Source organism: Amblyomma americanum, chromosome 4 (genome assembly GCF_052857255.1).
Source record: "Amblyomma americanum isolate KBUSLIRL-KWMA chromosome 4, ASM5285725v1, whole genome shotgun sequence".
In the NCBI taxonomy this organism is placed as follows: domain Eukaryota; kingdom Metazoa; phylum Arthropoda; class Arachnida; order Ixodida; family Ixodidae; genus Amblyomma; species Amblyomma americanum.
Window position 1 is genome coordinate 41,014,389 of NC_135500.1, and position 22,903 is coordinate 41,037,291.

At 48.7% G+C, this 22,903-nt stretch overlaps 1 protein-coding gene across 2 annotated transcripts in view; it reads right to left on the bottom strand.

The window, feature by feature from the left end:
- The window catches only part of LOC144127891 (transient receptor potential cation channel subfamily M member-like 2), a 223,971-nt gene that overhangs the window by 121,200 nt on the left and 79,868 nt on the right, over positions 1 to 22,903 (bottom strand). For both annotated transcript variants that reach the window (XM_077660865.1, XM_077660864.1), the window contains exons 2-4: positions 19,841 to 19,999; positions 16,927 to 17,322; positions 4,242 to 4,413 (exon numbers count right to left, since the gene is read on the bottom strand). In XM_077660865.1, the coding sequence (XP_077516991.1) occupies positions 4,242 to 4,413; positions 16,927 to 17,322; positions 19,841 to 19,999 (727 nt within the window). The remainder of the gene's footprint in view (positions 1 to 4,241; positions 4,414 to 16,926; positions 17,323 to 19,840; positions 20,000 to 22,903) is intronic.

A 22,903-nucleotide genomic window follows, 5' to 3' on the forward strand; every position in this document is an offset into this window, starting at 1 on the left:
AAGCTCGTGACATAAATTCATAGACTGTAATTTAATAGAAGGCCCTAGTTGTCACTGTGGGACACCGTGCTAGACCGAGGGAAAATCGGTTGCTGCTATAGCACATTCAGTCACTTCGGTGCAACGTCGGTTGCTAACAGCGGAACAAAATTACACATCGTTTTTTTTTTGTTAGGCATTAAAATCATTTCAGCTCCCATTATCGGCCACTGAAAGGCCACCATGTTCCATCAACCGCGGCGAACACAAAGGAGGATTAATTCGAAATACTCCGATACTTTCCGTCCGCATGGTATTCATAAGAGAAAAAAACAGCCTCAAGAGGGATTCTAACCAGCGGCGTCACAAACTGAGTAGCTTAGTTTCCAGATGTCTTTCATCAATCGACCATCTCCGCAACATACTATTTTCCGCAGCCTCTCGCGTTGCGTGCTATAACAGGTTGTTGTTGTTGCCTCAAATACGATGGCGCATGCCCACGGTGGGGGATTGGCCAGGGTTTAGCGCAGATCCAAACAGGAAAGAGCTCATACAGGTTTATTTCAAGCGGCTCATAAATATAGAGGAATCTGAGAGGAAAAGAAAATAACGAATTTTGATACATATTGAGGGAATCGGAATGAAAATCGAGGAAACAATGCGGTCTGGGTTGAATAACTGAATTTTAAAGAATCAATCAGAAAGAAAATAATTTTGAGAGGAAAGAAATGGCGTCGAGAAGTTAACACAACAATCTCCCGGTTTCAATAATATACTTGTGAAGAAGCTGACACACCCCCTTAAAGGGGCTCTGAAACGCCTTCCGAGGAGAGCACATTAACTCACTTAATCACTGCACTGTGTTGCCATGAAAACCAAAGCCAAATAATACTCTTCTACACGCAGCAGACGACCCACAATCACGCGTCAAAGTTGGCGAGCCCTTCCCGGCGACTTTTTCATGCTCGCGCCCTCCTCCGTCCCCCGCATCTGCGTAGACATGGCGAGAGGTGGCCATTGGTTAGATTCTTGCAGACGTCAGGCAGCTACTGTGGCCGCGGCCAATAAGCTGTTTAGCTCCGGCGGGTCGGGAAGCTCCGCTCCCAGAGAAGGGTCGGCGAAGGAGCGCCTACCTTCCGGCGTGCAAAAAGTGACGAGAGAAGAGGGAAAGGCGCGAAGACGCTGAAATTCAAATTTTAACTACAGATAACTCAGCTTCTACAAAGCGAATTTAAAAAATCCTTGCTGAACACTATTCGTGAAGCGCCGTGCTTCAATATCCCAGGCATGCCGCAACTTTAAAGCCCCCTTCACAGCCCCTTTAATGACATGCCCTTTGACGGTTGCACCGAAAGAAAGGAGGACGGAAAGAGTAAACTGCAGTCATAATTGAGCGAAAGGATTTTGTAAAAACTGAATTTTGTGCCGTACAAACCTGCCGGCAGTGGAGGATGAAATTATCTATCGTTTCAACGTCCCCGCATGACGCACATAGATTCGACGGCGTCGACCCAGAACGGCATAAATATAGATTAAAGCGAGGAATCCTCTACACCTACACGCAGTGCGATAGATATCGTTCACTGCATCGTCTTCACTCCGTTCATTCGATGGTGATAATCATTGGCAAGGCCGCTGAAGAGAAAAATACAAGTTGAGGAAAGGCGCAGCAACAGTCTCAATTCTCGGTGGACACCACAACTGTGCCGTGCGGTGAGGAAGGAAGGAAGGAAGGAAGGAAGGAAGGAAGGAAGGAAGGAAGGAAGGAAGGAAGGAAGGAAGGAAGGAAGGAAGGAAGGAAGGAAGGAAGGAAGGAAGGAAGGAAGGAAGGAAGGAAGGAAGGAAGGAAGGAAGGAAGGAAGGAAGGAAGGAAGGAAGGAAGGAAGGAAGGAAGGAAGGAAGGAAGGAAGGAAGGAAGGAAGGAAGGAAGGAAGGAAGGAAGGAAGGAAGGAAGGAAGGAAGGAAGGAAGGAAGGAAGGAAGGAAGGAAGGAAGGAAGGAAGGAAGGAAGGAAGGAAGGAAGGAAGGAAGGAAGGAAGGAAGGAAGGAAGGAAGGAAGGAAGGAAGGAAGGAAGGAAGGAAGGAAGGAAGGAAGGAAGGAAGGAAGGAAGGAAGGAAGGAAGGAAGGAAGGAAGGAAGGAAGGAAGGAAGGAAGGAAGGAAGGAAGGAAGGAAGGAAGGAAGGAAGGAAGGAAGGAAGGAAGGAAGGAAGGAAGGAAGGAAGGAAGGAAGGAAGGAAGGAAGGAAGGAAGGAAGGAAGGAAGGAAGGAAGGAAGGAAGGAAGGAAGGAAGGAAGGAAGGAAGGAAGGAAGGAAGGAAGGAAGGAAGGAAGGAAGGAAGGAAGGAAGGAAGGAAGGAAGGAAGGAAGGAAGGAAGGAAGGAAGGAAGGCGCTTCAGGTTTAGACCACGCCCTCGAGCTCAGCCGCCAAGTGCGTTGACCCCATAGCAACTACGGCATGTGCCACGTAATAGCAAGCAAGCGCATTGTCACTCAGAGAAGAAATACACAGTAACTACACCATGCTGCGTAATGAGAGAAATTCAGCGGAGAGCTATGCATTAGCAGCAATTTGATGGGCTAGTTGACGCCTCATTCAATTGAGTAACGACTAAGCATAACGTAATCAGTTGTCAGTAGAGCACTGGCCTGTCTGCCTCACTTGTGAGAGTTCTTGTGCTGCGCCAGGTCCTTACCCGATATAATAGCAGCAGCAGCCTGTTTGCCAAGTTTTCGTTTGCGGCGTTCTCAGCCCTGCGGGCCTCACATGTATAGACAGCCTTCTTTTTTAGTTTAGAGCCCACGGGGATTCAAATCTCTTGAAGGTAAGAGGAACACTTCCACGCATGCTACAAGGGCATCACGCAAAACTAAACATGAGGGTTTTTTTTTTTTAATGAACCAGGAGGAGGTTGCGCTTCGGAGGATCCTGGTCGCGGTTGCCCACACACCAGCCATCACTCGGAAGTGGCCTCAGTACCGAGAATTGTTTCCTCGGCCAGGGTGCCCGATATGTAAACGCGAGCACACTGAAGCCGACATTCACCACTTACTGTGGGACTACCCCGCTCTCAAGCCTACAAGGATCCGATACCTGAAGGTAGTGGGTCTTTCACCGAGCAGCCCTGCTTCACATTTTGCCTGCACGCAGGAATCATACCATCGCTCACTACTGGACTTCGTAAAATCAGTTAACGTGTTTCCATTACTTTCATTATTACTGCATCCTTCATCCCAAGTTCGCCTACTGATTCCCTGAGGCAACAAACCTCTTTAATAAAAAAAAAACGCGGAAGCTTTTTCCCCGCAGCAGCGCACTGAAAGCTGTTACATGACATGTATTAAAATGCCAGCTATATGGACCATTTAATTTTTATAGCCTTTCAAAGAAAAGATATATGGGCGAACTTACAGTTCCTTACTTACTTAAATTGGATGTCTGGATTTGGCTCATCACGAAAAAAAAATATTCCTTAAATTTAGGTCCGGCTGGGTTTGACAACTTACGGTAAACTGCGAGGAATCTCCAAGCAAACTTTTTTAATATAAAAGTCTCGACGCGTCAGAGCCGGCTCGGTTCCTTCTTCAGGAGTGACAGCTAGGAGCAGTTGGCCGTCAAGTACTTAAAGACGTAAAGCAGCAGCCTGTTGTCACCTGTGAAAAAAGAGCCAAGCGGGCTCCGAAACTTTCAAATTTTTAAACATAAGTACGTTTGCTTGGAGATTTCTCGCAATTTACGATAAAAGCCTCACTACACGGCTTCATAGCAAACCCCCTCGGACTTAAACCATTTCACAAAGCCTGCACATCGGGACCTTGTTGCTCTGCGGCCCACACGTATATACATCTGGGTATGTGCGCATCGCTCCGCAGTCTGCAGCGCTGGGTAAGTGCGAGCTCTTCACATTGCCTATCGCACTGTGATACCCACCTTCGGCCATGCCTCGAGGCGAACTGAGGCTGCGGCCTGTCCTCTTTCAGTAGCTAACACTATGCCATACACTCTTTCGCGTAAGAGCTGCCACCTGCACCTCCTCAACCGTGCGAGACTCTGCGTGGACGAACTCTTTGCGCAACTCGTGCACCGCCTACGGCCCGAGCGCCAGCAACTCTCTGCGAACATGGCCGGGCGCCGGTCACGCGGGTGGCTACAACCCGAAATCGGCGAAGGAAGGTGAGAACGGTATCCAGCTACGAAAAGTAGCGGATATCGGAGACACCTCACGATACGGACCGACACTTCCTTTGTGGTTGTTGGCTGCTCACCCTGGTCGGAGAGGTTGATGAGCCGCTGTTCGAGGCGCAGCACGAAGTGGTTGAGGCCCGTCCTGTTGACCGTCTCGTCTCGCACCAGCACGTAGTTGGAGTGGTCCGGGTTCAGCTCGAACTTGCCCTCGTCGGCGCGGTTGCCCTCGTTCTCGATCTGGACGTCGGCCTGCTGCTCGCGCACGAGGCAAGACGGCCCGTCGTCAGGGCTGGCCAACGCTACGAGGACAGCTCAGAAACGAAATCTTTTCAGACGCGTATTTAACGGCGGACTCATTAAATTCTGCATACCGTCCGTGCGCGAGCCACACGAGTCGGGGCACGGAAATCTCTGATGTCGACTGTGTGCAGCACGCGAGGCCAAGGCACGCCACTCACAGCTCTCGACACGACGACGTGCTCATTTTCGCAGGGTCGACATCAGCATGAAATGGAATCGCGCGCTCACGGCGCCGAAACAGAATCATTCTGGATAAAAATGAAAATCTGTCGGAAAAACGCCGCACACACGGAAGTCATCCCTTCAATGCATGCATCCCACCGACCTAGTGCAACAATTGATGCACCAAGCGACGTTCGCAAAGCATGATCATATCTTCGCTTGGTACAGCGCCTTTCGAAAAGGGTTTGCTTTGAGCCATGCTGCGTGCCAAATTTCTGTCGGAGACGAGAGAAACTCTCTCCCTCGCCCCTCCCAAAGTTAGGGATTTCAGGGACGCTGTACAAGAGCCTAACTACACGGGGCAGAAGCAAACTACTTGCCCTCTACACTTTCGACAAAGGCTGTACATTCCGTTTCCTATGAATTCCCCCCTTACAAAAAATACTTTATGGGTTCAAATAGACGTTTAATTTAATCTGCTCAACGTAAGTATTTCATCAAATGTCTAGCCGAAACCCTCAAGGTGGAGTAGACTTGTAGTAAGGGAGTAATTAATCATTGGGTAATTACTCCCTTATTAGAATTCAGATAATAAAAATTGAATCTATATTGAGGTTTTCCATTCAGCTACCGTAACAAATTGACCACCACGCTCCAATTGAAACAAAATACAGAGCGGCAATTGAGACTCAATTGAACTCCGTCGATACGTTCTATCAAGTGGAAATGGAATGTGCATTCAGTCCGTCCTCTCCATATGTTGAATGGTAACAGCTCACATCCTGGTTACCAGGACGTTATGAAGTTATTTTTTTCGGTAAAATGCAGTAAAACATCCAGTACGCTTGTAACCTTTCTGAAAAATCACGAACGCACTTAGCGGTACGCTTTTAAGGTTTGACGAAACCAACAATGTATGCGCGTCATTCTATAACCCGGAGATCACTTAGTTAATGCAATTAACCAACACTTTACGGACACTGATTCCTATTCATCACAAAGCCTACTGTATGTGTTTGAGTGCCCTCCAGATAAAGACGCTATATTTTTTCAAGCGACAACCCCTGCTGAAGTTTGTTCAGTTTTTCTTAAACTGAAAAATTCATGTAGCTGCGACGCTGATGGCCTCCAAATAAGGCCTATCAAACATGTTATATGTGACATTGCACCAGTGTTGGCTCATATCTACAACATATGCATAACATCTGGTGCTATTCTAGAAAAAAAGATGAACATTGCAAAATTAACATTGTTATATAAGAAAGGGGACAAGCTCAACATAAAATTACTGACCGATATCAATTCTCTCACAATTTTATAAAGGGCTTGAAAAAGTCATTCATAACCAATTAACACCTTTCAGCATGAAACATCAACTAATTACAGACGCCAAGTAGGGCTTTCAGCAAGGTAAATCAACCGAACTACCACCTGTAACACGGAAAGAATACATACTGCAAAACCCCGAAGAAAAGTTACTTGTAACTGGTCTATTCATAGACTTTACAAAAGCGTTCGATTGTATTAATCATCACCTCCTAATAAACAAGCTGGGAAGATACGGTTTCAGAGGCCTTCCTCTAAAGTTATTGACATCCTACCTTAGAAACCGACAGCAATATGGGACCATAAACACTCACACATCATCCACACGACAAATACAAGTAGACGTCCCTCAGGGAGGTACCCTTAGTTCATTTCTATTCAACATCTACATAAATGACGTTGTTCTTATCCGCAAAGAAGCAAAATTCACAAACTACGCAGACGACGCTAGTGTTTTTTTTATCATCAAACTCATATACAGGCCTGATTAACGCAGCGAACAATTTCCTAACCCATCTCTCTAAGTGGATCCAGGACATTAGAACAGGAAACTCAAAGAAAATACAAGCAGTCATATTTAAGACAAAACTTGCGTGTCTTTCACAAACGCACACGATATCATATAGGTAGAGAGAATATAGAGGTTGTCAGTTCAGTAAAAGCACTTTACGTATATTTTACCGGCGCATTGAAATGGGACACTCACATGAATTTTATATTGCAGAAATTAAGCCGCATAACAGGTATCTTGCATCGAACTCGTTTCCTCCTACCCCTGTCAGCAAAATTGATCATATACAATGCACTGTTTGCCTTACATGTAAATTATTGCCATTTTGTATGGGGTACAACATCAGCTTCTAATTTGACTGAAATACTACTCATGCAAAAAAAATAATACGTGCTATTGAAAACGTGCCCTATACCTCAGACACCGAAGACCTTTACACCGAGTACAACACACCAAAAAGCCATCTCTACAAATGAACTCTGTTACGCACCTACTACTTCCACCTAAAAGATACTAGCAACGCAATAACAAATGTAGCAAATCTAAAAAATAACATGCCCACATATGACACACGCAGCGCTGAAAAATGGTTCATTCCTGTTTCCAGATCAAGTTACGGTCATCAAATAATAGAAACACCCTGCTATGACTACTAAATTCTTACTTAGAAGCCAGAATTCACATCTCAACCTTAACACCATCGGAGTTCATCTCTCATGTCATCGCGATACATGTAACCATGTTGATTTGTTTTTCTTTTGTAAAAGTGTTCTTTGCCACCAATACGTAAAGGGGGCCAAGGACCACTCAAGCTGCCAACAAGCAGCTTTTACCTTGGCCTCTGCCATTTCCTTGTAAATGGACACAAATAAATGAAAAAAATGATGAAAAAATGAGTCATCGAATTTTACAGCTAATACGTTCTCTGCCCGCAATCTAGAAGCAGTAAGTACAAAGTGTGTGGAGACGGCATTATCGAATAGCATTAACATGCTGCACCCTTACAGTCAGCTGCCTGAAGCGTATGGGCTCATGTTTACCCACTTGCTACGAAGGGTGCTTTATCACGTATTAGTACTGAGGTATTAAAGGGACTATGCAATGAATTAATTGAGGTTACGTAAAGCAGTCGAGAGATAGGCATTTCAGGACTCGTCACCCCAGCGCAAGAATTTTTGAGCCAGCATCAATAACAATGAAGAAATAGACGATTAAAAATTACTATCCTCCTCTCCCGCCTCAACTCCTACACGCGGCGCACCAGAAAAAATAAAGAAAACAGCTCTGGGACAGGGCCCCGCCCATGAATACGTCATCAGCTGACGTTCGGTTTGAGACTTCCGGTTGTCGCACCCCAGCAGCAGCGTCGGTCCGGTCTCTCTCGCCCACGACCGATCCCGACGGGGGCGCGCGTGCTCCCTCGGGACCGGCCGTGCTCTCGTCATCCTGGATTGCGGTGCGCGTCGGATTCCTTTGCTTGCTGTCTGTTGTAGTTTTAGGGGCCTGTTATACTAGGCCAACAGTCGGCCGATTCGGTCTGCCAAAACCGTGTGGTCGTGATGTCTGGCTCTATGTCACACTGCGCCGGCGAAAACAGTCCCCCGAGTGTCCGCGCCAGGTCTTCCACACGACGGCAGTTGGCCGATGGTCCGCCAACTCCCATGGCGCACTAGCGAGACGACCCTTGGCCCTTTCTCGTTCTCAATCTTCTTTTGTCATAACTCTTTTAAATAAATACCTTTATAGTAAACCAAACTCCTTAACAATCGTGATTATGAACCTAGAATGAGTGCCGCCCAGCACTGAGCGGCACTGATTGTTGGGTCAGAAATGCATGGCACGAAAAATAAATCCAGTCGGTCGCAGGTAAACAAGGCAGAGTTTATTTAAGGCTTAAAATTTAAAAAAGAAACAAAAATGCTCAAACACGCGGACTCGAACTTGGCACCTCCTGACCGATAACCTACGACTACACCCACGACGCCCCGGAAGACATGTGTTTGCTTCCTTCAGAAGTGCATATCTGAAGTGTGGTACTCGCGACGGGAGTAAATCAGGCGACACATGAGTGAAAACTTGCCCGGCGCGCTGCACCGGTCGCCGCTTGCGAACTGCCGCACTACTGCAAGCAGGGACACTCGGAGTGGCAAGCATCGATGCGCCGCTTGGCCCAAGCTCAAAGCGTACGCTTTGCCACCGCGCAGCAGTGACCGACCGCTGCTTGGCTTGGTGTTGAAATTCGCACCAGAAAATACATAATAGCCATATTATCAGAAAGATCGCCTGATATATACTCGAACATCGACAAAACATGCCTGCGCAATTAAGTAGCGAGCTTTCGCAACGGCGCCGCCCGCGGTCGCACCGGCCGACGAATTGCGCTGCTGCCTTGCTGCCCTGGTCATCGCTAGGCCTATAGCTTCTTTCGCATTGAAGGCGCAGCGGACGCCGCTTCGGAAGTTGCCTGCGCTATATTAAAAGGTACACTCTTAATATGCCTTAGCAGTCAACAGCATAATCTCGCAATAAACTACGGTCAATTTCCGCGACGCCTTCGGCGGCGGAGCTAGCGGACAGCAACGGCGGGCCAGCGGCAGCTGCGAAGCGATTCTGGCAAGAAATTTGCTCGTATCACAGTTGTTACTTCTACCAGCAACTCGGTACTGATCAACGATCCCCAAAAATGATATATTTTTTCACATTTCTCTATACAAACCTTTATGATTTACGCCAAAAACATCTTAAGCTCATTTTTATGACCACGGCCGACAGGATCCAGGCTGGTCGGCCCGCCAGTCGCTGCTTAACAGAAAAAACAAAACAGCCATGCTATCGGAAAGGGTGCCTGCTATATTCGAGCAATGATAGCATGCCTGCGCAAGACCGAGCTTTCGGCGGTGACGCCACCTGCGGGAGCGCCGAGCGACAAACTGCGCTGCTTGCCTCCCAGCTGCCCTGGTCGTCGCTAAGCCTAGCTGGTTTCGCATCGATGCCGTAGATGAGGGCGCTTCGGAACTAGCCAGAGCCGTAATAAAGGAACTACTCTAGTCACTTTGCCTTTACTGCGAGCCCGTCCCATAGCAAAGTTGTGCTCGATTTCCGTGACGCCTTCAGCAGCGGATCTACCAGACGCAAGCAGAGCCGCAAGAAGCAGCAGCAGCAGGCGGCTGTAGGTTGAAATTTCAGAAATGATACATTTCTCACATTCGTCTATCCCAGAGCTTCTTATGAACGTAAATCGAGTTCGTGTTTGGTGGATGTTTTTGCTCGGCGGCCGATGTCGCGAAGACATGGTCGGCAGACTTTGTCTGCGTCGCCGGTCTCCAACTATGTCGCACTGCGAAGACAGCCCGAGCGGCTCGCGCGGCGGCGCGAGCAGTCGACTTTCACGGCTACCGGAAGTGTGCCCGTGACGTCGTGGCTGCCATGGCTCCAGCGAATGACAGCGTGTAGGGGACTGCTGACGTCACGAAGCTAGTGACGTCTATTTTCACGATTTTACTTTCAAAATCGGTCACTACGAAAACATCAATCGCCTGCGAATTTAAAAAAAACACGGTTTTAAAAATTCATAATAAATTGCCTGCTCACTTCCGAACATTCATAATTAGTGTGGATGCTTCTTAGCATCATTTCTAAGCATTGGAAACATTTGCAAGCGACTTTTATTTCATAGCATAGTCCCTTTAATAACCGCAGATTTCTAAAGGAATTTCAGCGCCAAAGACGCAATTTGTTGGCGGCACAAACCAATAGCTTTATCTGCAAAGTTATGTTAATTTCAGTGAGTCCAGTCGTCGAATAGCCAAACAAAAGTATTACTCAGTCCTTTAAATCGATGCTTGACGTGAACTTTAGATGGCTGGACCAACTTTTTTTTTATTTGCACCAATGTGTCAATGCTTCAAGTAAATGTTTCATAACTATTGCTCAAACGTTCGGCTTCAAACACTACTGATCAAATTTTTTGTGAGCGTTTCGTGAACAATTAAGCCCTAGAGAAATAATCACAGGACCTAATTAAAAGAGAATTAATTGACTCAGGAAATTGGTTTCACGCTTACTAAAATTTAAATGAAACTCAACTGACCTATAAGCAATTGGCTGCCTGTTGAGTCATATGGGTAGAGAACGTTTTGAAGTCTTAACAAACGAGCTCAATAAGGTTTGTTTTCAGTTAAATGTTTCAGACTCCACACAGACTCATTAAGCGGTCAATTGAAACTCAACGTGCATTTCTGTAAGGACCTGTTGCCTGCCGACAAAAGGTGGTTAAACCTACGGCCAAAGGGACACTGACGACCAAATTAAGTAGGCCTGTATAGATAGATTGCCTTCTTCTAACGACAGAGGAGCTGCTTCCAGTAAAAAACCTGCTGAGAAAACTTATAAAACATCCAAACACAAAAATTTACGGAGGGCACTTGAGACTGCTTACGTGCTCTGAATGCGAAAGCATAATCTCATAGTGGAGCTCTGTTGCGAGATTCATTAAAGATTCCTTCCTTTCTACTGACACACCTACTCATTAGCATACAGCCGTAAGGAAACGCGTACACTATAGATTCACCTTTCTTTGCCGAGAAATAACGAGGTCTAGTGGCCTTTTTTTTTTGCCTATGCGGTCCGTGCTCTCCTCGCAGTCATTCGTTCAAATTCCCCGCACAACGGGAAGGAATTTTATTTTTTTTCTTTGCTGCAGACGTCACTATCTTACACTCTACTGCTGACGTCATGCGAGAGCATGGTGACGTCATTGGGGAATTTCGTGCCGTGGACGGTAACGGACGCCAGCTTTTGTGCTAATGGGACATACGTATAATGCTTTTGCATTAATACACGTGTCGCCACCACTAGTTGAATTCGCAAGCAGACTCCGGTGACTTCAAGACCGTTTTTTTTTTCGCGCCAATCCCATAATCTAGGTTACACCGTCGTTCAATTCTAAACGGCGACCACCGACCGCTTTTCGGGCTTGACATCGCAACTTTGAATCAATTGGCGGAAAATTTTTAAAACCTAATTTTCAACACGAAATGTGCCTTTTGTGGGCGGAGAATCATCAACGCAGCCCGAAAGAGCCCCGAAATAATTTTTTTTCTACGAATAATACATTAGATGGAGCTGTCCTACGTGGCTTTTCACACTCGCTTCTCAGCTTTATTCAGCCCGTACTGCATTTCGTGGCTCCGTCTCCTCTCAGCCCCTCACTTGTCCGCCTAAGGTTTTTGGCTCCCAACGCCGCCACGGTCGGCTGGCACTGAACAAAAGCTTCGCACACTGCTTCAAGAAAGCGTACAAAAAATCACAAGTCGCAATCCCGTCCGCTAACGATTTCTCAGTGCAGCCAGGGCACCGTTGTGTTCACCTCTTCATACCTTGGCCATTCTAGCCAATGTTCGTTCTGGACTGCCACTTCGTACAGGCTTCAAGTTCCCCTCGTGTCCTGCGCGAGCAGCACGAGCCGCTGTCTTCCGTTTGCACAACCAGACCGGCCATCCGTCACACAAACCGCAAGAAAGAAAATTTTCTGAATAGAGGAAAAATGCCACGACACCGCCTAAGCAGTGCCATCGATCCAGCCGGACTGGTTCGATGCGAGCTATAGGTAAGGACACTTTCCAGGCGATAAAACTTCCTGGACAGCCTTGAGCTATAAAAGCGGCTTTACGTGGCGGCAGGCTGCGTAAGTCCGAGGTCTACGTGTCGCCTCACAAAGAGCAGCCCAAGACTGCCTGTTCTTCACCAAATAACGGCCTCGGACAAGGGCGAGCGCACACGCAGTGTCGGGTTATCCCGAGCGCCTTCCCAGAGACCCGTCACGTCGGCGGCGGCACCCCCGGCGTCTGAAGTGGCGCAGTCGTGAGAGCGTTGCGAAATCACCGAAGGAGAACGCGCATGTCAAGCGCCCTCGCCTTTGTTTCGATCCTGGGGTGGGTGTGGAAGGGAGCGCGGCGCGCAGTCGACCACAGCGCTCGCCCGTACGAGCTCAAGCTTCATACAGCGCGCACAGGCGAAAACCCGCGCCCGTTGTCCTTGGCGGACTCCACATACCGGGTATACAGTGCAAGCGCAGCAGAAATCCTTGCCAGTTTTCTTCTTCACCATGCTGGAACGAAAAGATATAAAGCACGCAGCTGCGGTCGCAATGTCGCAATCAACGCGGATTTCAGGATTCGATTCTGGCTTGTCGAAAATTATATCCTAATAATTACAGAGCCACAAGAGAGCCGTAGCCCGTACTTCCACGACAAAGTTAATATACTTATTTACAAACAGTTACAGCGAACAAAACAGGCACGGTGGCAACCGAGCACCTAGCAGCCAGGGCCGCTGATAACAGTCTAGCTGATAAAACTAAGACAACAGAACAGCCTTCGTTGTCATCTTTGTGCCATGTCTGGCCGCGTCAATGGGATCAAATTCGACGTGCAGTGATGGTGCATTTAGGCAACATGTTGATAATAGTATATATTGTCTCCTATAATCTCGCAAGGATCCTTAACCAAATTTTTATCGCTAAAGATTTAATGCTATCCACAGCACGCAATGCGCCAACTCTAAGATAAGTGAACCTCAGGTAAAACGAACTTTCCGAACTAGGAAGAGTTCTACCACCTCCGAACGCGTTGCCATCTACCCCACGAAAGGATATTTCAGGTAAGCGCACTTTGTAACAGTGCATATTTTAGTTGAATGGGCGCCCGAGTTAGACCAAAACGTGTTTACGGTCGGTTTAGCAAAGCTTTGCACTCCGCTTCGCTGGCGTGAAACCGCACAGTGACGAAACGACGGACTCAGCTGGGACGCGGCAGAGTATCTCATTAACTATACGTAAGGAAGCAACACTATATTGTTTCAGGACTACTTGCAACTACTGAAACGGCCATGGAGGCCTGTGCTGAACTAAAAGACCAAGAAACAGCCTCCAGTACTCTAAGGGGAACACCTTGATGAAGGTGATGAAAGAGCAGGGTAAGAACAAAAAAACCCTTAACTGCAGCGGAAGCAGTTGCGCGCCTTGGGAAGTTGCAAGACTTCACATCCCGGGAACTGGCTGCAACACCCAAACTACAGAAAGGGAGATTCTCATGAACTGACCCGCCGCGGTGGCCCAGTGGTTAGGGCGCTCGGCTACTGATCCGGAGTACCCGGGCTCGAACCCGACCGCGGCGGCCGCGTTTCGATGGAAGCGAAATGCAAAGGCATCTGTGTGCTGTGCGATGCTAGTACCATAACCACGCACATCTACTCACACCCACTCATCACACGTGTCCACTTACCTGTCCACTCACACTCACGTCCACTCACTCACACTCATCACCACCCGCACTCACATCCACTCACTCTTACTCACAGACGTGAGTGTGAGTGAGGCAATATGAGTGCACTCATGAGTGAGTGTGCCGACCTATGGTCAGTGCACGTTAAAGATCCCCAGGTGGTCGAAATCATTCCGGAGCCCTCCACTACAGCACCTCTTTCTTCTTTTATGCGAAGCATATTAACGTAGGTTTCGGGCCTTCGCGCGACGCCCGGCGGTGGCCACCATTGACCCTGAAGTGGGCTCACGTGACATGACGTCACGTGATGACGTCACACAGGCTGCAGATGGGGCCTCATATCGCGCCGTCGGTCGCCTCCCGGCGGTGGCCACCATTGACCTTCAAGTGACCTTCAAGTAGGTCACGTGACATGACGTCACACCGGCTGCAGATGGGGCCTCATATCGCGCCGTCGGTCGCCTCCCGGCGGTGGCCACCATTGACCCTGAAGTGAGATCACATGATGTGACGTCACGTGATGACGTCACACCGGCTGCAGATGGGGCCTCATATCGCGCCGTCGGACGTCGCCCGGCAGAGGCCTCCACGCTTCGGTTCGCGCCGTCGCGCGCGACGCGGCGGCGGCGCCACCATCGCTGCATCACGTGATATGTGAGGTCACGCCAGGGATGAAGCGGCGCGCGCCCGCCGTCGCGTCAGTCTCTGTGCCCGCAACCGCGCCAGCGTCTTTGCGCCGGGCGTGTAGGCGGTCAAGATGCCTCCAAACGCTAAGGACGTTAATAATAGGAATGCAAAACGAAGGCTGCAGCGTGCTACGGAAACCGATGAAGAACGCGAAGAACGCCTAGCCAAGCGGCGCGCTCAATATGCGGCTCGACGACAACGCTCCGAGGGTGTAACTGCTTAACATGCTTCGCATCCACTGGGCTTAACCTTGATAAGCCTCCAATTTTTCTTCTCTCACTCCTTCCTTTATCCCATCCCTTCCGGCGCGGTTCAGGTGTCCACCGATATATATGAGACAGATACTGCGTCATTTCCTTTCCCCAACAACCAATTTCAATTTCAGATTCTCTTGAAAGTTTATAATGATGCTGCTTGAGCATTAAAGTATACTTGTGAAAAAGAAAAAGACCGACTTTTAGGCATAATAGGCTACGCTGCTTTGTAAAGGAACCAGCTAGGTTCTTATGCACGTTGCAAACATTTTTCAACGTGGCTCGCTAATTTTGACAACTTTCACATTTCAAGCCTGCTACGTTCCGGGTCATTTCATACATTGGATATTTAGTTGTGAACTTTCAGTTAAGCGAAATTCTTTTAGAAGTTCCCTGAATTTCTGTCAAGTAATGGTTTGCTAACCGATATTCAGCGTTCACAGCGGCTAACTGTTAATGGCCCTTAGCTAAACCATGAAGCTATAAGCAAGCGAAAAATATGTCTGCTTCCGATCGGCGGACACCAACAATGAAACCGCTGTTTCACGCACCATGTTGAAAGGTTTTTCCTAATAATGTTAGCAGGCTGATGTCACGACCTGCGAATTATGAGAAATATGCACGTTTAAAGCGTATGGTCGAAAAAGAACCAGCCCCAGCAAGCGCCGTCACATTGCGCACAACTGCACGACTGCAACTTTCCAATGCGCGCACGTAAAAACACTTTGAGGACGAATCTAGTTATAAATACCGCAGGAGTGCTCACATACAAGCTTATCAAAAAATAGCGAGCATTAGCGCTACCCCATGGATCGATTTTCTTTAACAGTGACTGGCCCTTTATGCTCTAACGCCGCTGCAGAAAACACCTACGAGATTCTTCTTTACCCAAGCAGCACAGGTCATCGGCCCAATATTGCAACAGGATGGTCCCATCCTGGTCCTTTTTAGGGCCGGCCTTTGCCAATATGGCTCTAATGTTGGGCCACTTACTTGTTCTGCTTGGGTAACGGCCCCAATAGCCTTGATTCCATGAAATGGCTCACTTTTTCTCTCAGAGGCATCAAAATGAGGTTTCGTCATTTTACAAACATTCTCTGTCTCTATTCTGTTGGAGTGGAGGTAAGCACTGTAAAAGGGGTATCACTAGGGAGATTCGACATCTTGCGTCTCTATGACTGTTCTCGAGTAGCCACGGCACTACAGCCATTTAAACGAAGAAACAGCGCGACGAAACAGGGACACACGAAGAAACGACACACACGAGCGCTGACTCATAACTGAATTTTTATTCTGAAGGAAAGATGCTTAAATAGAAGATATGAAAGGGTGGGTAACCGGGCTGCTGCAGCGATAACCGGCACTCAGTGTGGTAACGTCACAAGATGGCAAAAAAACGGGAACAAACGAAATTAAGCGATAAAAAGACTGTGTAAACCACCGCGAAAAGGTGGTCAGGTAACAATAATAAACACAAAACCAATGAAAAATTACCCAAAAGGGTGGGGAATGCGTTAAAACCATGAAGGACACAGAAGGCAATATACAAGTGAATACATAAAAATGAAGAAGGTACAAGGTTTAGAAACGTGCCCAAAAAGGGGAATTAAAAGCGTTAAAATCTTGCAAGACGCCGCGGAGTATAAAACAAGATAAAGGCAGTACCAACAAGGGATCATTGAATCATTCAGCTGTATGTGGCACTAAAGAAACCTTAGGTGTTCGTCAAGTCGCTTTGAAAATTCAGCTCTTTTTTTGACAGGACAGGAATGGAGTGCTCACGCATTGTTCACCGGCATAATGGATTTTGAGAGCTTCGACGATTTCCGTCGTCAACCTGTCTCGTCCTCGGCCGATAGTGGTGCAGCGATTAAAGTCATGGGTGCAGATACTTTCAGGGCTGTTTTCTGTGATTTTGAACTTCTTACAGTGCTTAGCCAGGTGCCCAGAAAAGGCTATACTTTTAACGTTGTTTTGGTGTTCTTCAACGTTCAAAACAGCTACGCACGCCCTTACCTGATTCTCTTCGTTCTTAACCGGCCCTCTATTGCCTCTACTCCTATTACTACTTCCTCCCAGTGCAGGGCAGCCAACCGTAGCACCTGTCAGGTTAACCTGCCTGCCTTTCCCTCTTTGTGAGCTAGCTTTAGTAGCCGCATGAGCGCTCGACGCCCAGCGGTGGCAAGCTTCGAACTCGCAGCCCTCTGTTCGCCGGCAGGGAAAGGAGGAGAGGGGCGCTCACCCGTCCGTCCAGCAGGTCGGCGTTGACCAGCATGTCCTCTCGCACGACGCCCAGCAGCCGCAACGGAGGCAGCGTGGCCCTGGTGCGGTTGGGGTGCTTGTGGCATCGCAACGCCTGCCGACGGCGCAGCTCTCGGCTCACGGCGTCGCCCACCTCCTTGGCAAGCCCCGTGTTGAAGCCGTTGGTGAGCAGCCACATGGGCGTGGCGTTGGCGGCGCGCAGCAGGCCGCGCCGGAAGCCCTCCAGGCGCCGCGCGTCCGCCCAGTCGCCCAGCGGACCCACGTGCGAGATGAGCACCAGGGCGATGCGCGGCGCCGAAAACTGCCACTCGTGCACCAGAACGCCGCACACCTGGTCCGGGTCGATGTCGTGCCGGACGCGGATGAAGGGACGCGACTGCGAATAAGCGCGGCGACGGTGGCAGCCAAGCTCCACGCACAGCATTTGCCAAAAGTAAGCATTCCAAGAGGTTTTCCCCTTGCAGTGGGGTTCTTGCAGCATCTGTGGGAATCGTAACTTTCGGAGAAGTGAGGAGGAGAGTTGACCTCCCCTTTGAGAGATCTGGAAGGCTGAAGACACACAACATAGCCCAGATGAAAACCCCTCCAGCTGTTAACTTCTGACAAAGGCTGCACAGCCGAGGAGCAACAGTGGTGTATACCACGCCCCGTTGCATCGCTGATGCTCTTGCGACGCCTTTCGGCGTCTAAGCCAACCAGGTGCGCCACGGATAGAATAAAGTGGCATGCTTGAACGTGGAAACAACCACCTTCTCTCCTGTCTATTAATAGCAGACTATGCCGGAAAGTGGCACAGCAGTGAACTCTGAGAGAAGCTCGAGTGGTATACACCGCCTTTTCTCCCGACCGCACACTTTCGGGGCACTCCAGTAAATTCTTCCCGCCGCGCAACACAGTTTAGTGGTAAAACTAGCGATACCGTATCCTCCGACATGAACAATATACTTGCTGAAAACTTACTGCTTGTTTCAAAACGCGGTGATGCCCTCTAGTGAAAGGGCCCACCTCAACTGCACGTCAATTACGAGATTAACAATGTCGACACGCAATTGCTACCCGTTATTCGACTCCAAAGCTTCACATCCGCCACAACACAGGTTGCATTCTCTTTCTCATTACGAGAGCATCAAAATAAGCACCGAAATGAAAATCAGCAACCGAAATAAAACGGCCAGGCGTTTTACAACTTCCGAGATTATACTAAATTCCAACAGACACAAATTGCGAGATGCAAGTGAATTCCAAGATTCGACTGAATTTACGCGCGCTGCCTGTACGCTCTGTGGGACATGAATGAGGTCGCTCTGACACAAGTGAATGTTATCCCCGCGCAGTTTGAATCGCGCCAGCTTGTAGGATACGTCGACGCACAGGCACGATTTGGGCGAACACGTGCCCCGAGCTCTGACCCCCTTTGTGGCGCGAGGTTGTTGCCGGCTCAGCCGCGGCCCCTATCGCCCCGCCGGATCTTTGCGGACGTCCGCAAGTTTGCAGCGGCACGGTTACTGCAACAGCAGCACTCCGTGTCTACCAGAACGCGCAGAGCGGTCTAGGCGACCTTATTGCAGAAGGAAGTGGCTCAGCGGCAGTCCACGGCCGACAGAAAGCAACGCATGTTAACTGCCTCTTCCACCGCAGCGTTCCGTGCTCTTTCTCTAGATAGCACAGAGGCCAAACACTAATGGGATCGCTCCCCAAGGGACCGGGCCTCACGTGCTGGCTGCGGGCCGTTCGTTATAGCATCGCCTGCCTTCGCCTTGGAGCGGTACACGCGAAGGCAAAGCTCAGGAAGCCTATAGGAAATGCAGTGGAATTATGCGCGCAAAGGCGACCCTCTTTTTCTCCACTCCGCTTCAGCTGTGGTGCTCTGTCGAGGTCTCTTCGGGATCACCCCAAATTAATATGATAGGACCGCTGCGAGGCTGTGGATCATGAACTTTCAAAACCGGTTGAGAAAAAAAGCTTTGAGGCAATTTGATTCGTTCAACCTGACTATTTGTGGGCAAAGAGGCTGACAGAAGTTACCTGCGCAATCTTCCGAAAGGAGTGGTCAAACGGTTTCACAACAAACTATTTGCGGGAAATTTCAACTCTTTTCATACAAGCCTGAACTAATCATCATCACCACCATCAGCCTGACTACGTCCACTGTAAGACAAAGGCCTTTCTCGTGTCTCTCCAATTAACCCCGTCCTGTCGACTAGGATGTCTTTAACCCGCGTTTGTTCCCTCACCCACTCTCCCTGCTTCCGGTCTCTTAACGTTACACCTATCATATTTCTTTCCATGGCTCGCTGCGTTGTCCTTAACATAAGTCGAACTCTTTTCGTTAGTCTCCACGTTTATGCCCCGTAGGTGAGTACCGGTAAGATACAGCAGTTGTACACTTTTCTCTCGAGGGATATTGGTAAACTGCCATTCACGATCTGAGAGAACCTGCCATATGCGCTCCACCTCATTCTTATCCTTCCAGTTATTTCACTCTCGTGTTCGATATCAGCGGTCACTATACCTGCCGTAAGATGACATATTGTCTTACCACTTCCAGCACCTTGTTACCAATTGTAAACTGTTGTTCCCTTCCGAGTCAAAATTATTCTCTCTTTTCTGACTCCTTTTTCTTCTCATTGCACCGCGTACGATTCCAGAGGCATTTTACAAGTTTGTACAACTCCTTTGTAGGAGCGGCATTGTACATTGCAATTTTTCATAACCGTCAGGCATAGACACTCAAAACGGCCATCCAGTACATAGCCCTGCTGAAGCCAGAAGCCCCAAACGCCGCGAAAAGATCCCTTACACTCGAACAATAGTGAGTGTACTCCCCGCATCCCAGTCGTGACTTTACAGCGCGACAACGTGGGCAGGAGTGGCGGAGCGTGAAGCGCACATACCTCGGCTTCGTAGGCAAAGTTCTTCCAGAAGCGGATGCCACCCCTGGCCAGCAGATATCGCTGCGACGAGGCATCGTCGTCGACCGCGCTGGTCTGCCGCTGCAAGGAAGACTGGCGCACCAACGGCGGGGACGGCACCAACGGGATCTCGGCGTCCGACTGCGTGATACGGCATCGCATCACAATTTAGTACAAGACAAACTTCTAACTACGGCACCAAATTCGTTAGTTTCGCAATTATTAGTATTTTAATAGCACTACAGCGTAATATAACTGTAGACGTTCTTTCTAATCATTGCCGATTTTTTTATATTCGATTCATAAGAACTGGGGCCGTGTCTTATAACCTGTCCATTTTCCCTTGTCCATTTCGTTTCCACTGGGCTACCTGTCAGTGGTCACTCAGATATACACGCGGCTCTCAAGTGTCTGTGGCAAGCGACCCGACCATCGAGTGGTTGGCGACCAGACCTTACCATTGGCTGCATATTACATCCAATTTCAGGATACAACCCCTGATTACGTCTCTCTTGTTGCCTTGCTATATTTCCATGCTGCTACTGTGTACTGCTTTTTCGTTTGCTGACGCTCTTGTTTAAAAAAAATAGTTTTTCTTTCGTGCGCGTGTTTCCCCTATAGCATATGCCTATTTGCTGCATTCATACTTACGCAAATTTGGGCTTGTTTTATTTATACCACTTTCAGATAATTATCTTTTAACTCTCATCAGTTTTCATTCGCGCTGCCCTCGGTTTCCTTTTGACAAGTTGTCATACTCTGCGCTGATGCCCTACGCGGTTTCATCTGACCATAGGAACTGCCATCGCAACGTTGTACTCCGGAATCTTTTGCAGCAATACTTCCTGCGTATTCAGTGTGTGTAACGCATTGTCGTGACCAAATAAAATAACCCACGGAGATATCGATCTGACAGGAGACGGTGGTGGTGGTGGTGAAAAGCATTTATTCTGTATATATGTAGAAAAGCGTTATGTATGTAGAAAAGAAAAACGCAGCACGCCAAGCGACGCTAGCTAGCTGCCTTCGAAATCAACTAATAAATGCGAATATTTCAAAGCGTGCGCGTCGCTTGTGGTTATAAACATTCTTCTTGATGCTCGGAGAGTAGTTCTGCACTTTTTCAGCCTGTTCGCCAGGCGGAATTAGTAGGCGGAGCGCTGCATCGGGTGCTTCTCCGCTCAGTAACAGCGCAGCGCTACGGCGGGTGAAAGCGCGAGGTATGGGGAGGAACTAATCGTCCACAGTTCTCAGCTTATGGGCCGATAAAGCATATCCGATTGCTAGTGCAAGATAGGACGACGTGATGCACGACGCGAATCAGGTTTCTCACACGACGAACCTTGTAATGTGCTTCCTATTTACACCGAGCCGCTGCACTCCGGCGACCTTGCAAATTAATGAACACTATAGCTGATTTGAATAAGGCAAATGAGATCCGAGACCTTCAAGGGCGCATGCATAGACGTTTTCCACGAGCTCCAGACGAAATTTACGCTCCACTCCGCTAAGCTATAAAATTTTGCTTCTCATTTTAGAATGTATTCATGCGTGCGCATTCTGCTTGATCGGAGTGGAATTAGGCGTGGAATTTGCTGTCTTCGCCAGGTTCTGATCGACCTAAAATGTGAAAATTCAAATAATTTAGGAAATAACACTGCACGACTTTGTCGAGATCCTAGCGTCGTTGGACCGGGGTTGAAACGAAACACTTTTTGAAATTCGCGAAAATGAAAACAGAGAAAAAACCGTCGTGCGTGCTACTACCCGAGTCCGGTGCTTCTTCAAGCGCGGCACGGTGTGAACGCTGAAGGCGACTGGCGGCAGCTTTTTGTCGTTTTTTTGCGCGAAGTGATGCACGGGACGTTGTCCGGGTGGTAAGCATCTGAAAATGGCCCCCCATAGAGAAACATATCTCTATGGGCACCCTGCGTTTAACGTACGATCCCAAGCACACGGAATATCGCACCTAAATTTATGCTGAGAGCACGACAGAATGAGAACGAGTTGCATGCGTTACTTGATTTTTGCACAGTTCACCACGCGACCGAACAGCAACGATGCGAAGTCAAAGACACGGACCAAGTTATTAGATTTGAATGCAGAAACGCAATATAATAGCCCAAGGGGAGAAACGAGCTCGGCGAAATAACCCGCGAGCTCGGCGGTAATAATTAGCCGCGAAGCCGATCCGTCGACGAACTTGTCTTGCTCCTCGGCCCCTGCCCGCAACTTTCGCACCTATCTGACTGCCATAAACTTGTGGAAGCTCATGACGCTTCCTTTATTCTGTATTGCGGCTCAACCAACCGTACCACAATTTGTGGGCACACCGTGAATTGTGCTCGAAAACACGCAAGCGTGGCCCAGCCAATACGGAAGGTCCCGCTTTTTGCCTACACAACGAAAGCCACTGCTGACGCCAGCGCTGCCGCATCTCTTTGACGTCACGGCCTGACGCTTGTCTATAGAGAGGTGTTCGAGGGCTTCCCACCTCCTTACATACTAGGTGGAGTCCCTAGTTCAGGACCCCATCGATAGAACCCGCTTCCGGGCCCTCTGGACCAAGGCCAGCTGGGCCTGGAGGTCCCAGCAGCCGAGCAGTGCGGCCTCCCAGTCCACTCGAGGAGGGGGGGGGGGGGGGGGAGTCTGTGTTCTGCTGGCAGGCCCACACCATGTGGTAGGTGTCAGCCACCTGCCCACAGTGCGAGCACCGGACAGTGACCATAGGGCCGAAACGTCTCATTATATCCGGTCATACTAGAGTATTAGTATTAGAGAGAGTATTAGTGAAGAGTCGGCGGAGCACGCGTTTGTATGCTTTCCCAAGCCCTTTTGCAGAGGATGTGTAGCGTTGATGTTTATGCTGATAGTATGGAAGAATTTCACAAAAGTGGAAAAAGGGTTGCTTCGCATCCGAGGTATCAGAGTCGCTATGAGGTACCCAGGAGATGAGAATAATGCAAAAAAGACGAACTGCGCAACAAGAACACGGACAAAAGGGAGGCAGACACACACTAACGCAGACTTACAACTTTACTAAAG